The sequence below is a fragment of the Neovison vison genome, chromosome 7 (assembly GCF_020171115.1).
Source record: "Neovison vison isolate M4711 chromosome 7, ASM_NN_V1, whole genome shotgun sequence".
Taxonomy (NCBI): Eukaryota; Metazoa; Chordata; class Mammalia; order Carnivora; family Mustelidae; genus Neogale; species Neogale vison.
In genome coordinates, this window is record NC_058097.1 from 102,433,295 (window position 1) to 102,447,491 (window position 14,197).

General features: G+C 42.2%; 2 protein-coding genes across 4 annotated transcripts; one reads left to right on the forward strand and one right to left on the reverse strand.

Moving 5' to 3' along the window:
* Positions 1 to 565: 565 nt before the first annotated feature.
* On the reverse strand, positions 566 to 4,715 carry FDXACB1 (ferredoxin-fold anticodon binding domain containing 1). 2 transcript variants are annotated; one of them, XM_044257797.1, is made up of 5 exons: positions 4,502 to 4,715; positions 4,129 to 4,285; positions 2,543 to 2,746; positions 2,197 to 2,355; positions 566 to 1,833 (listed from the first exon to the last, which is right to left on the reverse strand). In XM_044257797.1, the coding sequence occupies exons 1-5, from the start codon at positions 4,671 to 4,673 to the stop codon at positions 651 to 653; spliced, it is 1,875 nt and encodes a 624-aa protein (XP_044113732.1). In that variant the 5' UTR covers positions 4,674 to 4,715; the 3' UTR covers positions 566 to 650. The 2 variants fall into 2 exon arrangements, with proteins under 2 accessions (XP_044113732.1, XP_044113733.1); XM_044257798.1 differs by lacking the exon at positions 2,197 to 2,355.
* A 56-nt stretch (positions 4,716 to 4,771) lies between these two features.
* Positions 4,772 to 9,240, forward strand: C7H11orf1 (chromosome 7 C11orf1 homolog). 2 transcript variants are annotated; one of them, XM_044260613.1, is made up of 4 exons: positions 4,772 to 5,150; positions 7,307 to 7,537; positions 8,211 to 8,277; positions 8,941 to 9,240. In XM_044260613.1, the coding sequence occupies exons 1-4, from the start codon at positions 5,109 to 5,111 to the stop codon at positions 9,114 to 9,116; spliced, it is 516 nt and encodes a 171-aa protein (XP_044116548.1). In that variant the 5' UTR covers positions 4,772 to 5,108; the 3' UTR covers positions 9,117 to 9,240. The 2 variants fall into 2 exon arrangements, with proteins under 2 accessions (XP_044116548.1, XP_044116549.1); XM_044260614.1 differs by lacking the exon at positions 8,211 to 8,277 and having other exon boundaries at positions 8,941 to 9,115.
* Positions 9,241 to 14,197: the final 4,957 nt, after the last annotated feature.

Sequence of the window (14,197 nt, forward strand, 5' to 3'; positions counted from 1 at the left end):
ATCATGATGATACCAGTACCAATTATCGAGCACTTTCAACTTACCCAAGCTAATAAATATTGGTCTGACTCCAAAAACCACTCTCATAAGTTGACTTACTGAGATAATACATATTGGGTTAAAGAAGAGGAATTGGCAGTAGGGAAAAAATATAAATATGACACTGAAGTTCTATTGCATCTTCACGAGTAAAGGATCTAAAGTACAAGATACTGTTTTGTTAGTTTTCCTAGTCATGACTCAGGAAAATTCAGTAACATCAAAGGTCACCAATCACATTATAGTCTATGAGTCTAAGTGATAGAGCCCCAAGTTTCTTTAGCATCAACCAACATTGGCTAGAGTCACAAGGTAAAGATTTCACAAAAAAATGCGGTCCAGAAAGGACTATAAGTTACAAACTGGTCTTTTCTTTTTAAGATTTTATTTGAGAGAGAGAGAAAGTGCACACAAGCAGAGGGGATGGGCAGAGGGAGAGAGAAGCAGACTCCCTGCTGAGCAGGAAGCCCGATGCCGGGCTCCATCCCAGGACCCTGAGATGATGACCTGAGCCGAAGGCAGAGGCTTAACCGACTGAGCCACCCAGGTGCCCCCAAATTGGTCTTTTTCATCTGCACCTGCACCCATACCCACAAGGTAAATTTACTAAACTACCGAGGTGTTACATGTAGTCTTTGCTGAATCTCCTTCCTAAACTGGGACTGCACTGATGCCACCTGCTGCTGGGTGAGGGCCTTGTCACATGTCTGGTAAGTCAGTCTATAGCAGAGACTGACTTGTTGAGTCTCTGGATGCTGGAAACTACTAAGGAATTGTATGGATATGACAGTGTCCTGGGACACTGCTCGGGCCACTGTGTGAAACTCTAGTTCATCAAATTCTTTCTTCTCATCTAACCAAAAACTAATATCATGCACATAGCATGGGGGATACAGGGAATAGCTTTTAAAGGATTCTATTTTCCCAGGAACAAAATGCTTCAGGAAACGGTGGTCAAAGGTCCACAACATCCTCCAGTCAGAGATACCCCAGACAAGCATGGCTAGTAGGTCCAAATTCACAGACACAAACATAAAACACTGGTCCTTGTGTACAATGCTTATAGCAGATGTAGCGACAGACCCAATAATCAGATCCTTGGCACAATCTGAGCCAAAATTATGAGACTTCACATTAATAATATAATCGTTTCCCTTTGGTTGAAAGACAAATTCCACTGAACTGCTCAGCTTAGAGCCCTCCAACAATGTCTGGTTCAGAAGGCTATCGAGAGTGTCCTTCAGGTGATCCAGTAGTGACTGAAGATAACTATCCTTCAGATTTTTATTAAACCCAAGGATAAATAAAGTCTCATGGAATGCTGGCATTGTGAAAGGCAAGATGTGGCACTTCCGAAAGACAGGTGCGCTGAGAACGTGCAGGGAACCTGGGAGGAAGTCTGGTGCTTGGATGACAGCCTGAACATGAACTAGGAGAGAAGGTCTAAGGCAGACCTTGGTTTGGCCACAGATTTCTTCATGAGTTTCTTGCTTGCTATCTCTTCCAGAATCCTTGAGAAGGCTAAATTCTGAAAATAACTCTAGGACGTCTTCTATGTCTTGTGTTGTCCCACTAGTCAGGGACTCAGAATTTGAGTTATCTTCACAGAGACTAATCCAAAAGGCAGCTGACAAATGGTCACAGTTCCAGGAAGTGAGAACACTAGGGCTTCCCTCTGGCAGCAAAGGGAAGGAACACTTCAGCCTCTTCAGAGGGAAAGCTTTGCCCAATTCAGCAATAAGTTTCTCATTAATGGTTTTGACAGGATGACATGAATGTGCTTCCAAGAAACCTCTGTTTAAACACACATAAAAATAACTTTTTAACTTCAAGTAATAAATGATTATAATGGATCTAGAATTAAAAGCACAAAGAATATAGAAAAGAATTATCCTTAAAGTGATCCTAAAAGCAAATTTTAAAAGTTATCTACCAGAAACAGATATCATGTGTTTCAGAACTCTCTCAGCCACCATTTGTATGATATACCAGACAAATTTTAATTCTAAAAAGTCTTGTGTAAGGCCAGACTGACAAGTATTCATAGCACCGACATCATTAACAATTTATATAGCATCCATTCAATACACGGTTGGCATCAAGCCAATCAGGATACAGCAAGAGATAGAAGTAATTTCTGGTAAAACAGCAGGTTACCTGTTCAACTTTCCTACAAGCGCTTCTGGTTCTGGAAAGGAAAACCACCGGTCACCCAGTTTGATCCTGAAGATTCTGGGTTGTGAACCTTCAAAGGGTAAGCTCCGAGTGAAGATATGGTTCAAAGCACCTTCTAAATGAAAGGGCTTATCTTGACTCCTGGCAAAAGAGTCACCAAGTATGGAGTCTGTCATTTTCTTAATTAATTAGTTTACTGTCATTATTTTTAAAAGCAAGTCTTTTTAGAGACCAAAGCAGGAAAGTGGTAGGGGAAAATTGGCCTCAGAGATTTTTTTCATTATTAGTGTAAGAGATGAAAAAGGCTTAAATGTCTGTTATTACTCACCTATATCCAGTGCACTTGTACCCTGGCACAGCCTCACAGCCGAAGGGATGCACGTCACTTAAAATGAATCCCCCCAGAGCTGCCATGGCAACCACTTGCCAACTGTTGTGCCATTCTCTCCTGGGCTTATCAGCAGGAGTCCCACCTTGTCCTCTGCACAACGCCACATGGACTTCTCCTTCATCTGCAAGAACATCCTTACAGCTACCAGGGAGAGGAGCACATCAGCCATTTATCAGAAATAAGTTGAAGTTACCATAAGAAGAAATTTGTATATACCTACTTCGGGTGTGAAATAACTAAAATCCAATCGTATCTATTTACAAAGGTCTATAGATTTCAAACAGGCAGAGAAAGAATTAAGAATGTAAATTCTGGGGCGCCTGGGTGGCTCAGTGGGTTAAGCCGCTGCCTTCGGCTCAGGTCATGATCTCAGGGTCCTGGGATCGAGTCCCACATCGGGCTCTCTGCTCAGCAGGGAGCCTGCTTCCTCCTCTCTCTCTCTCTGCCTGCCTCTCTGCCTACTTGTCATCTCTCTCTGTCAAGTAAATAAATAAAATCTTTAAAAAAAAAAAAAAAGAATGTAAATTCTGTGTTCAACTCATAACTGATACTAGTGGCTGACCAGGGTATTATCTGGCTTTGTAACTGCATTGTTCATCTAATGTCATAGAAAGGTCAGTGTCTGCCAAGATCCTACACATGATTCACTGACTGGGCTGTTCTTCCCAGTTTAGAAAGCTGTTCTTTTCACTCCCTTCCTATTAAAATTCTGTATTTCAAATACTAACTTAAAACCTTGGCTGTGTGAAAAGTTTCTTGACAACTATGGCCTCTAGAGACCTCCAAGGGTACCACGTGTTTTGGTATAATAGTGGAAAGCACTGGGTTTGTTTGTTTTGTTTTTTTAAGATTTTATTTATTTATTTGACAGAGAGAGACACAGCGAGAGAGGGAACACAAACGAGGGGAGTGGGAGAGGGAGAAGCAGGGTCTTCACTGAGCAGGGAGCCCCATGTAGGGCTGGATCCTGGCACCATGACCTGAGCAGAAGGCAGATGCCCAACAACTGGGCGACTCAGGTGCCCCTAAAGCACTCTTTTAAGTTCACATTAATTTGAGGTAGTTACTGTAAATATCCTCAGTTTATGGATAAAGAAGCAAAAGCAAGTAAGGACCAAATAAGCTTACCCCAAATCACACAACTATAAGTGGTAGGTAGGGATCCATGCTTTTAGCCATTAGATTATTCTGGCTACCATTATTCTGCATTATCCCAAATCCATGCTTTTAGCCATTAGATTATTCTGGCTACCATTATTCTGCATTATCCCAAATAGGTGAGTGATCCTTCTTTGACACGCCCAAGAGCTTACACACTATTTGTACTTTATTTAACATTTAGGGTTCCATGTCTGCCTTCCCAAGGCTAGATTGTGGGTTCCTCTGGAGTGTCATAGTCTCTCTCAACCCACCACAGTAACTTAAACACGTATGCCTTATTTCCCAGACTAAAATGTGTGAGTGCAGAAACTATGTAATGTCGATCTTAAACATTTTACTTGTGAGTGGTCTCATTTCCTCACCTCTGGAAAAACTTGGCAAGCAGTTCCCGGTTCTTAGCTACTCCAGCTTTTCGTCCACAGTGCGGGAAATTAAAATAAATTCGATCAAACTCCCTATGCTGCGGTTTGAAGGCGTCTGCCAGCTGGGTGCAGTCCACACCAAAACGCACCTCGGTACCTGGCACGAAATACAGACAGATGGGTGTCTCAAGACCTGAATCCCTCCCTGACTTGGACCATGCAAGACAACCCCGGTCCAAGCCCACAGCCGGTTTTCGGGGAACCGGACGCTCAAAGGCAACCTACACTTCCCCTCCCTTTCCAGTTCGGGCCGCGCCAGTAGCGGAGCGGGGCGGGGCGGGGGGTTGCTGGGCGGAGGGGTTGGCCTCGCTACCTCGCTCGCGCAGGCGCCGCAGATTCTCCCGGGCCACCGGATTCCCGGCCACGTCGGCCGAGCGCTGGAGGCAGGTGGCGGTTACACGGGTGCTCGCATACAGGGTCTCGCTCAGAGCGGCGGCGAAGGAGAAATTACCCTCCCCAACCAACAGGAGGCGCCGAGAGGCCATGGCCTCAACCAGCTCGTCGCTCACGTCCTCGGAGGCTCCAGTTTCTTACGTCACTTCCTCCGTGGGGGACCCTGCGGGCCTCTTCTTCCTGCGTCGCCGATTGATGATGCACCGACAGCGTCCAGTTGTCTTGAGAAACTGGTGCCGCGGCTTCAGAGGGGGAAATAGGCATGAGAGCGAACGCGAGACATCGATCACTCTGTCCCCTCACTCCTTCACACCTTCAGGAGTGTTAAAATAAACGCCTTTTTGCCCGACGGCTGCCGTGAGCGATTTCGTCACACCTGCATGAGGTCACAAGCAGTCACTACCGCACAGGGACAGACCCCGGGAGAGGCGAGTTCTGAGTGAAAGGAAAAGGGCGGGGCTGAAGTCGAGAGGTTGGGCTGTGTCCGGCTTGTTGCTGTCACAGAGGCTAGCCCCCTCTCGTCTGAAATGGCTACTGTCCATTGTCTCTGCTGCTCGGGATTTCTCCAGGTGCTTCTATCTCCTGCCTTTTATTCATTCAGGAAATACTGAGTGCCCGTTGTGTGGGAGGCCACTGTGAGGGCGGCCAAGTACATGGATGAATCAGATGTGGCCTGAACTTAAAGTGTGATGGAGACTGCACAGCAAAAGAGGCAATTCTGGTACAACGGGATGCGGTGCTATGAGGAGTCATTCAGGGTGCTGTAGGGCACAGAAGGATTTAGAACCTCACCAACTTCTGGGAGGAAGTGGAAAGATTCCCTAAATGAAGTGAACCTGAATTCTAGGGGACTCAGTCACTTAAGAGTCTGCCTTCTGCTCAGGTCATGATCCCAGCGTCCTGGGATGAACTCTACATCAGGCTCCCTGCTCAGCGAGGCGTCTGCTTCTCCCTTCCCTCTGCCTGCTGCTCCCCCTGCTTGTCCTCTCTCTCTCTCTCTCTCTCTCAAATAAATAAAATATTTTTTAAAAAAGTCTAAGGTGGAAAGGGAGTGTACACCTGACCTGGGTAAAGATAAGTGAAGAGGCAGGAGGAACAGTATTTGCAAATGCTTGATGGAGAAACAGAAGAGTTGAGTTTGGCTGAAATGTAGTTGGAGGGAGAGTGGGTAACAGAGGAGAACGAAGACGTAAGCAGGAGCCAGGTCATATAGAACATCGTAAGCCATTTTAACAGCCTGAGTCTTATTGTAACAGTAGCCAGCTTTTCAATAGGAAGATACCACAATTAGATTTTCATTTTCACACTATTCTTCTTTCCTATAGAAAAAGGATTGGAGAAGACCAAGGCTGATGGCACAGAGATCAGAGAGGCAACTACACCAAGAATGTTGACAAAAGCTGGTAGTGATCTAAATGAAATTGGCAGTGGGGTTGGAGGGTAGTGGTCTAATTCAAAAATCAGTAAGACCTAGAGTTTGGATAGATATAAGGCATTGAAAGAGAATTCACAGTTAAAGATGAGCCTCATGTTTGGGCTTGGGCAACTGAGTGGATGGTGATGCCTGTCTTTACAGCCCCAAGGAAAGTGTCACCTTGGTCTGCAGTGTGAGTACTAGACTTGTCAGACTTTGCAGGAATTACTCTTTAGTCATCATGTTATTTGTTGACATCAGTGCACACATCTCTCTTCACAAAGGTACATGGTATGAGGGCTACAGTATTGACTTTGTCCCTACCTGTGGAAAGGTGGCTAGGTGGGTGGTGACTTCCAAATCATGGCCTCCTGGCCATGGTGATCTGTGTGACCTACATTCCTCATTTGCTTGGAGAACGGGAAGGCCAAGTTTGGTGATACCTCTTCCTTTAAAGAAAATGGAACAGCTGAATAATACTTTCTGTCACTTTCCCACAAATTCTTCAAACAACACAAGCCACTCAGCATCACAATGCTCTTCTCCAGTGAAGGTATTGTCTTGCCCTCAAGCCAAGGGAGCACAGTCATTTTTGGCCCAAAATAAAAATGGGTAGGCTTTTGATTCCTTACAAAAGATTGAAATTCAGACATTGGTCACCTGATATGTGCAAAGCACCATTGATTGGGAGAGCTGGCAGAAGGAGAGGGTATGGTAGTAAGACAGAGGGCCTGTCCTCAAGGGATGTACAGTTCAACATGGGCGATTCAACACCTACTTGAAGAATTCTAACATATGATAGAAAGCTAAAGGTATAAAGATGCCATGCTGTTTGAGACAAAGGAAAGAGAAGTTAACTTGAAAGATACCATGTAAGAAGTGGCATTTGAGCTGAGTCCAGAAAGAAGGAAACTCATTTATTGACCCTTTATTGTGTTATCTACTTACCCAACTTTCACTTTTCCCTATTCTCTTTGACTATAGCAATATCCTTAGTCCTTAAACTCCTACATCTCAAAATTTCCTGAACATACAACTAGTTTTCCATATAGTATTGGGGATACTGAAGGTTTTCCTGTCTTTTGGGGGGTGGCATTTACTGTACATAGCCATGTGCTACTTTTGATTGAGTAGATCAAAGGATTCATGGGCCAGGGGAGAAGAAACAGAACCACAATTATATTGGGAAGAAAGCCTAGATCCTTAATAAGATGGGCTTATGTTATACTTGGCCAAGGGTGAGAAAGGGATGAATGCCTTTTCTGTTCCCTAGTTTTTGCAACTAGCTTTTCTGTTCTCACCTTTTGGCAGAGACAGCACCTTGCCTATTTCCTAGCAAACCCACACTATGGCAGCCTCATTAATGCAGATGGCCATGCTGAAGTATGGACAGATTGGAATGATACATCCAAGTTTTTCCAGTATGGATGGAGATGTACCACCAATGAGAATGCCTATTCAAACTGTACCCTGATGGGAAACTGGAACCAGGAAAGATATGACCTAAGGAATATTGTGAAGCCCAAACCCTTGCCTTCCCAGGTAATCTAACTTTCTCTTCTGGTTCCTTCCCTTAACAAAAGAAATACCACTGGGCCATTTTAGAGGTAGGAATCTAATAACTTCCATGCTGAGACCTCTCAGGCTTCTCTGTTCAGTGAGGTGGTTGGGGATGGACAGCAGTCTTTCGCTGGACTGGCTGTCTTATTTTACTATCAAGTAGAATAGCAAAGTAGTAAAAGTATGAGCAGTACCCTTTTACATATATGTCTTCTGACTCAGGCTACCTACCTAGACTTGTAATTTATCTGCATTTTGCCCTTAAGTGTCTCCTAACAAGTAAACAAAGGGTATGAAAATTAATAGAATGTAGACTAACAACATATAGACCTCTAGTTAATCCAAAATATGACAGAGTCTGTTAATATTCATGTCATTGTGTCCTTTATTTCCCAACATTAAGTGTAGACTCCTATATTTTTTAAAAAGATTTTATTTATTTATTTGTCAGAGAGAGAGAGAGAGAGCAAGCACTGGAAGACAGAGTGGCAGGCAGAGGCAGAGGGAGAAGCAGGCTCCCTGCCAAGCAAAGAGCCTGATGTGGGACTCGATGCCCAGACTGGGATCATGACCTGAGCCGAAGGCAGCTGCTTAACCAACTGAGCCACCCAGGTGTCCCAGACTCCTATTTTAACTGATTACTTTTTCTTTCCAGTTTGGACACTACTTTGAAACAACATATGATATGAGCTATAACAACAAAATGCCACTTTCAACTCATAGTAGGTGGACTGTTCTTTTCAATCTTTATATTCTTAGAACATAGCTCAGTGCCTGGAACATGGAAGGAGCGCAAATAGAAGTAAACTGAATGAGTGAATAAGTAAATGATTTTTCTCTTTTTTTAAGATTTTATGTATTTAGGGGCGCCTGGGTGGCTCAGTGGGTTAAAGCCTCTGCCTTCGGCTCAGGTCATGATCCCAGGGTCCTGGGATCGAGCCCCACATCGGGCTGTCTGCTCTGCGGAGAGCCTGCTTCCTCCTCTCTCTCTCTCTGCCTGCCTCTCTGCCTACTTGTGATCTCTGTCAAATAAATAAATAAAATCTTAAAAAAAAAAGAAAAAAAAAGATTTTATGTATTTATTTGACAGAGAGAGCATATGCACATGCAGGGGGTGCGGCAGGCAGGGGGAGAGGGAGAAGAAGCTTCCCCACAGAGCAGGGAGCCCAATGCAGGAGTTGATCCCAGGACCCAGGGATCATGACCTGAGCCAAAGGCAGACTCTTAACCAACTGAGCCCCCGGTGCCTCGGATTTTTCTTTCTCAATTTTTACAGGACTCACTAGACTCAGAAATTTTACCTCGGAAATAAGAGCAAGACCAGCTACTAAAGTCCCTGTTCTTGACTGATTCCACTTGTCTTTCCTTCTCTTCTCTTCCCTCAGGATTTAAGAGAGAGCCTCACTGGTTTCCAGGACATCAACCAGAACTGGATCCTCCTCGGTACAAATGCACAGAAAAGTCAACTTACATGACCAGCTACTCAGAGCCTCAAACTGGGCATCACTTCCCATATATGTGGAATCGTAGTAACTGCCAATTTCAGGGTCCACGGCTCTAAGAAAGAATAAGAACCTTCATTTTTCCTAGAGTAAATTGTAGGAGGGAGCACATTCTAAGCACAACTAAGAATCTAGCTGACTATAACAGTTTCACTCTCTGAATAAAGAAAGAACAGAAAAATATTCCCTAGCCTCTTTTTTGTTTTAATCAAGACTTAAATGTCAGATTTAAGTTAATATCTGCTCTTAGTTCTACATTACAAGGTTGTAGTAGGAGGAGATTAAAAAGAATTGGTTCAAATCTGCTACTACTTTGCCCCTCCCTACCTTCCATCCAAGGCAGAACTCCAAAAGCCAGCCTGAGTTCGGTTATCATTGGCTAGGTGCTTCCTGGGTGTGAGCCTGGCAGTCACAGTCAGATATTGTAACTCTTTTGTGACCTTAATGAACATGCCCTCCTAGGACGAAAAAAAAAAAGAAAAATAAGTTTTTATAATTATATAGTGATTTAAAACATAAAATTAGAGTAATATAATGAATTCCCATATACCACTACACATCTTCAACAATTTATGATTGATCTTAACTATCCCTACATAATTTCTCTATTTCTTTAATTAATTTTGGAGCAGATCTCAGAAGTTAAACCCTTTCTTCTATAAAGATTTCAGTATATATCTTTAAAAAGGGAAGGACTGTCAATTTTTTATTCACCCACAAAGACTATCAAGGAAACCTGTTTATCAAACAAAACTGAGTTATTAAACCTGTAGTGAGGAAGCTTAATACAATCTTGGTGAGAATTCAGAAGGGGGACGTTGGGGCATCTGGCTGACTCAGTTGGTTAAGCGTCTGCCCTCAGCTCAGGTCATGATCCCAGGGTCCTGGGATGGAGCCTCAGGTCATGATCTCAGTGGCCTGGGATTGAGCACCCCCCCCCCGCCCCTCAGGCTCCCTGCTCCGTAGGGACTCTGCTTCTTCCTCTGCCCTTCCCCTGGCTTGTGCTTGCCCCCCACCACCAATGAATAAATCTTTTTTTGGAAAAGAGGGGGATATGGGGCACCTGGGTCGCTCAGTCAGTTGAGCGTCTGCCTTTCCTCTGCTCAGATCATCATCCCAGAGTCCTGGGATCAAGCCCCATATCAGACTCCCTGCTCTTCGGGGAGCCTGCTGCTTCCTCTGCAGCTCCCCTGTGCTTGTGTTCCTTCTCTCACTATCTCTCTCTGTCATAAATAAATACAATCTTTAAAAGGGGAGGGGTACTTAGGGTATTTTTAGAGATTTGGGATAAGGGCTCTGTTGGTTTAAGTTGGGTCTTTCAAAGTGGGGAACTGGTAGGAATTGAGACAGGATTGGGAATAGTTTGGGGTTAGTGAACACAGGGAGGAACAGTCTAAATTTTAACAGGTTTTTAAAAAAAATTTTTAAGATTTTATTTATTGATTTGACAGAGAGAGTGAGAGAGGGAACACAAGCAGAGGGAGTGGAAGAAGGAGAAACAGGCTTCCTACTGAGCAAGGAGCCCGATATGGGGCTCCATCCCAGGACCCCCAGGATCATGACCTGAGCTGAAGGCAGATGCTTAACACCTGAGCCATCTAGGTGCCCCCGCGGGTTTAAAGTTACCAATATTTTCCTTTTTTTATTTTCTCTCCTGTTTATTATGCCAATATGATAGATGGGACATGTTTCCCATGTATTTCCTCGCAAACTTTCACTATTTTATGTTACAGACACAGATATGTGATTTATGTTGTGTATGATGTTAGGTAGTAACTGAGTTTCTTTTTTTTTTTTCTGTATGACTATCCAGTTTTCCTAGCATTAATTATTGAAAACACTACTTTCTCCACTGCTCTTGAACACCATTTTTACTATAAATCAACTCTCTGTGTACTTAGGCCTGTTTCCAGGCTCTCTAAAACATTCCATTGGTCTGTCATTACATATGCTATCTTAACACAATGCCTTAATTACCTCACTATTGTAATTATGATAATCTTGTAAATCTTGACATCTAATAAATGAGATACTTTCACGTTGTTTTTCTTCAAGAGTGTCTTGAGCTATTTTTAACCAGTTGCCGTTTTATATAAATTTTAGGATCACCTTGTCCAGTTTCACAGAAAGATACCATTAGGGTATTGGTGGAAACAGCGCTGCTTTGTTAGATCAACTGCAGAGTTTGAGTGATTGGGACACATGAGTGGCTCAGTCAGTTAAGCATCGAACTCTTGATTTCAGTTCAGGTCACGATCTCAGAGTCATGAGACTGAGCCCCACATCAGGCTCTGTGGTCAGCAGTGAGGCCCTTCTAGATGCTCTCTCCCTCTGCTCTGCCCACTCATGTGTACATGCGTGCTCTCTCTCAGGTAAATAAATAAATCTCTTTTAAAAAAGAATTTGAGTTATTGCCTCTTACTAATTGTAGTAATTCGTTAATACATGCTCTTGAAATACAAACACTATTTTATTGGCACGTATTTTAAGTTTACATGTTACATATCCTATTTTATTTCCTGTCTATCCAGGATATTTTTTAAATTGTAGTAAAACATATATAGCATAAACTTACCATTTTAATGATTTTTTTAAAAAGATTTCTTTGTTAATTTTTAAGATTTTATTTGTTTATTTGGGAGGGGGTGAGGGAGAGGAGGGGCAAGCAGACTCCACACTGAGCATAGAGCCCGAGGTGGGGCTCAATCCCACGACCCTGAAGTCACAACCTGAGCCAAAATCAAGAGTCAGTTGCCCAACTTGGGACTTGAGCTTACAACCCTGAGATCAAGAGTCACACGCTCTTACTCACCTGAGCCAGCCAGGTGCCACCCCCCTTGTTTAACTATTTTTAAGTGTACAATTCAGTGGCATTAAGTATATTCACAGAGTTGTGCAATTATTAGCACTATTTCCAGAACTTTGTCATTATCCCAAACTGAAGCTCTGTACCATTTAAACAGACTTCTCATTCCCCCTTCTCCTAGTAACCACTATTCTACTAATAACCACAAATTCTACTAATAACTGTTCTACTTCCTGTTTCTACAAATTTGCCTATTCTAGGAAACACATAAAAGATGATTCGTGTCATATTTGTCCTTTTGTGTCTGGTTTATTTTGTTAGCATGTTTTCAAGTTTCATCAATATTATAAGATATATTCCTTTTAAGACTGAATAATATTCCATTGTGTATTTACTGCATTTTGCTGCTCCATTCATCTGTTAATGGATCCTCGTGTTGTTTTCACCTTTTGTCTGTCGTCAGCAATGCTGTTATGAACATTGATGTACAAGTATCTGTTTGAGTCCCCACTTTCAGTTTTTTTGGGAATATACCCAGAAGTGGAACTGCCTGATCATGTGGTCATTCTGTATTTAAGTTTGGAGAAGCTCATCTGTTTTCCACTTTTTTATTTTTTTTTTTTACATTGCCACCAGCAATGCACAAGGATTCTAAGTTTTCACATCCTTACTGACACTTACTTTGTTTTTTGTTTTTATAGTAACCATCCTAGCGGGTGCAGAATGATACCGTTGTAGTTTAGATTTACACCTCCCTACTGGCTAGTGATCTTGAGTATCTTCATGTGCTTTTTAGCTATTTGTATATCTTTGGAGAAACATTTATTCAAATACTTTGCCATTTTTGAATTGGTCGTTTTCCCTTTTGTTGTAGGAGTACCTTATATATTCTGAATATTAATTCCTAGTCAGATACAGGATTTGTAAGTATTTTCTCCCATTCTGTGGATTCTACTTTCACTCTTTCAACAGTGCCCTTTGATGCATGAAAGTTTTCAATTTTGATGAAGGCCGGTTTATCTCTTTTATCTATTTTTGCCTAAACTTTTGGTGTCATATCCAAGCAATCCTTGCCAGAGTCAATATTATTAATTTTTCCCATGTGTTTTCTTCAAAGAGTCTACAATTATTGCCCTTGTAATTAAGTCTTTGATCCTTTTTGAATTAACTTTTTATATGTTGTAAGGTAAGGGTCCAGCTTCATTTTTTTGCATATTCAGCATCATTTGTTGAAAAGACTGCACATTCTCCCATTGAATGGACTTGGTATCTTTGCCAAACATCATTTAACCATTTACACAATGGTTTATTTCTGGCCTTTGTATTTTATTCCATTGGTCTATATATCTGTTTTTATACCAATACCCCACTTTTTTTTTTTTACTACTGTAGTTTGTAATAAGTTTTAAAATTAAGAAATATGACTCTCCCAACTTTGCTTTTCTTTTTAAAGATTATTTTGGCTATTCACGGGTACCTGGGTGGCTCAGACTTTATTTATTTATTTGACAGATAGGGAGATCACAAGTAGGCAGAGAGGCAGGCAGAGAGAGGGGGAAGCAGGCTCCCCACGGAGCAGAGAGCCTGATGCAGGGCTCCATCCCAGGACCCTGGGATCATGACCTGAGCTGAAGGCAGAGACTTTACCCACTGAGCCACTCAGGTGCTCCTTGACTGCCAATTCTTGTCAGCCATTGAATGAGGCAGTTTTTAATGCATTATCTCCTCTAATTCTCCTACCCAATCATTAAATCTGTATTATTAGCTGCATAAAGCAGAGGCTTAACCAACTGAGCCACCCAGGTGCTCCTGTAGATTGCTTTAGGTAGTACTGATATCATGAAAATATTAAGTCTTCTAGTCCATGAACACGTAATGGATTTCCATTTATTTGTGTCTTTAAATTCTTTCAGGCATGTTTTATTTTGCCTCTTTAGTTAAGTTTTTTCCACAGTATTTTTTGATGCTATTGTAGATTTGTTTTCTTAATTTCCTTTTGGGATTATTCCTTATTAGCATAGAGAAATGTAGCTGATTTTTGTGTGGTGGTCTTGAATCCTGCAACTTTGGTGTGTTTCTTTATTAGCCCTAGAGAGTTTTTTGTGTAATCTCTAGGGTTCTCCACATGTCATCTGTAAACAGAGATAATTTCATTACTTCCTTCCCAATTTGGATGCTTTTTTTTTCTTGCCTAATTTCTCTGGCTAGAACTGCCAATAATATATTAAATAGAAGTGGTGAAAGTGAACATTCCTGTCTTGATCCTGGTATTTAAGGAAAAGCTTTTTTATTTCCCGTTAAAAGACTCTATTTATTTGTCAGAGAGAGACAGTG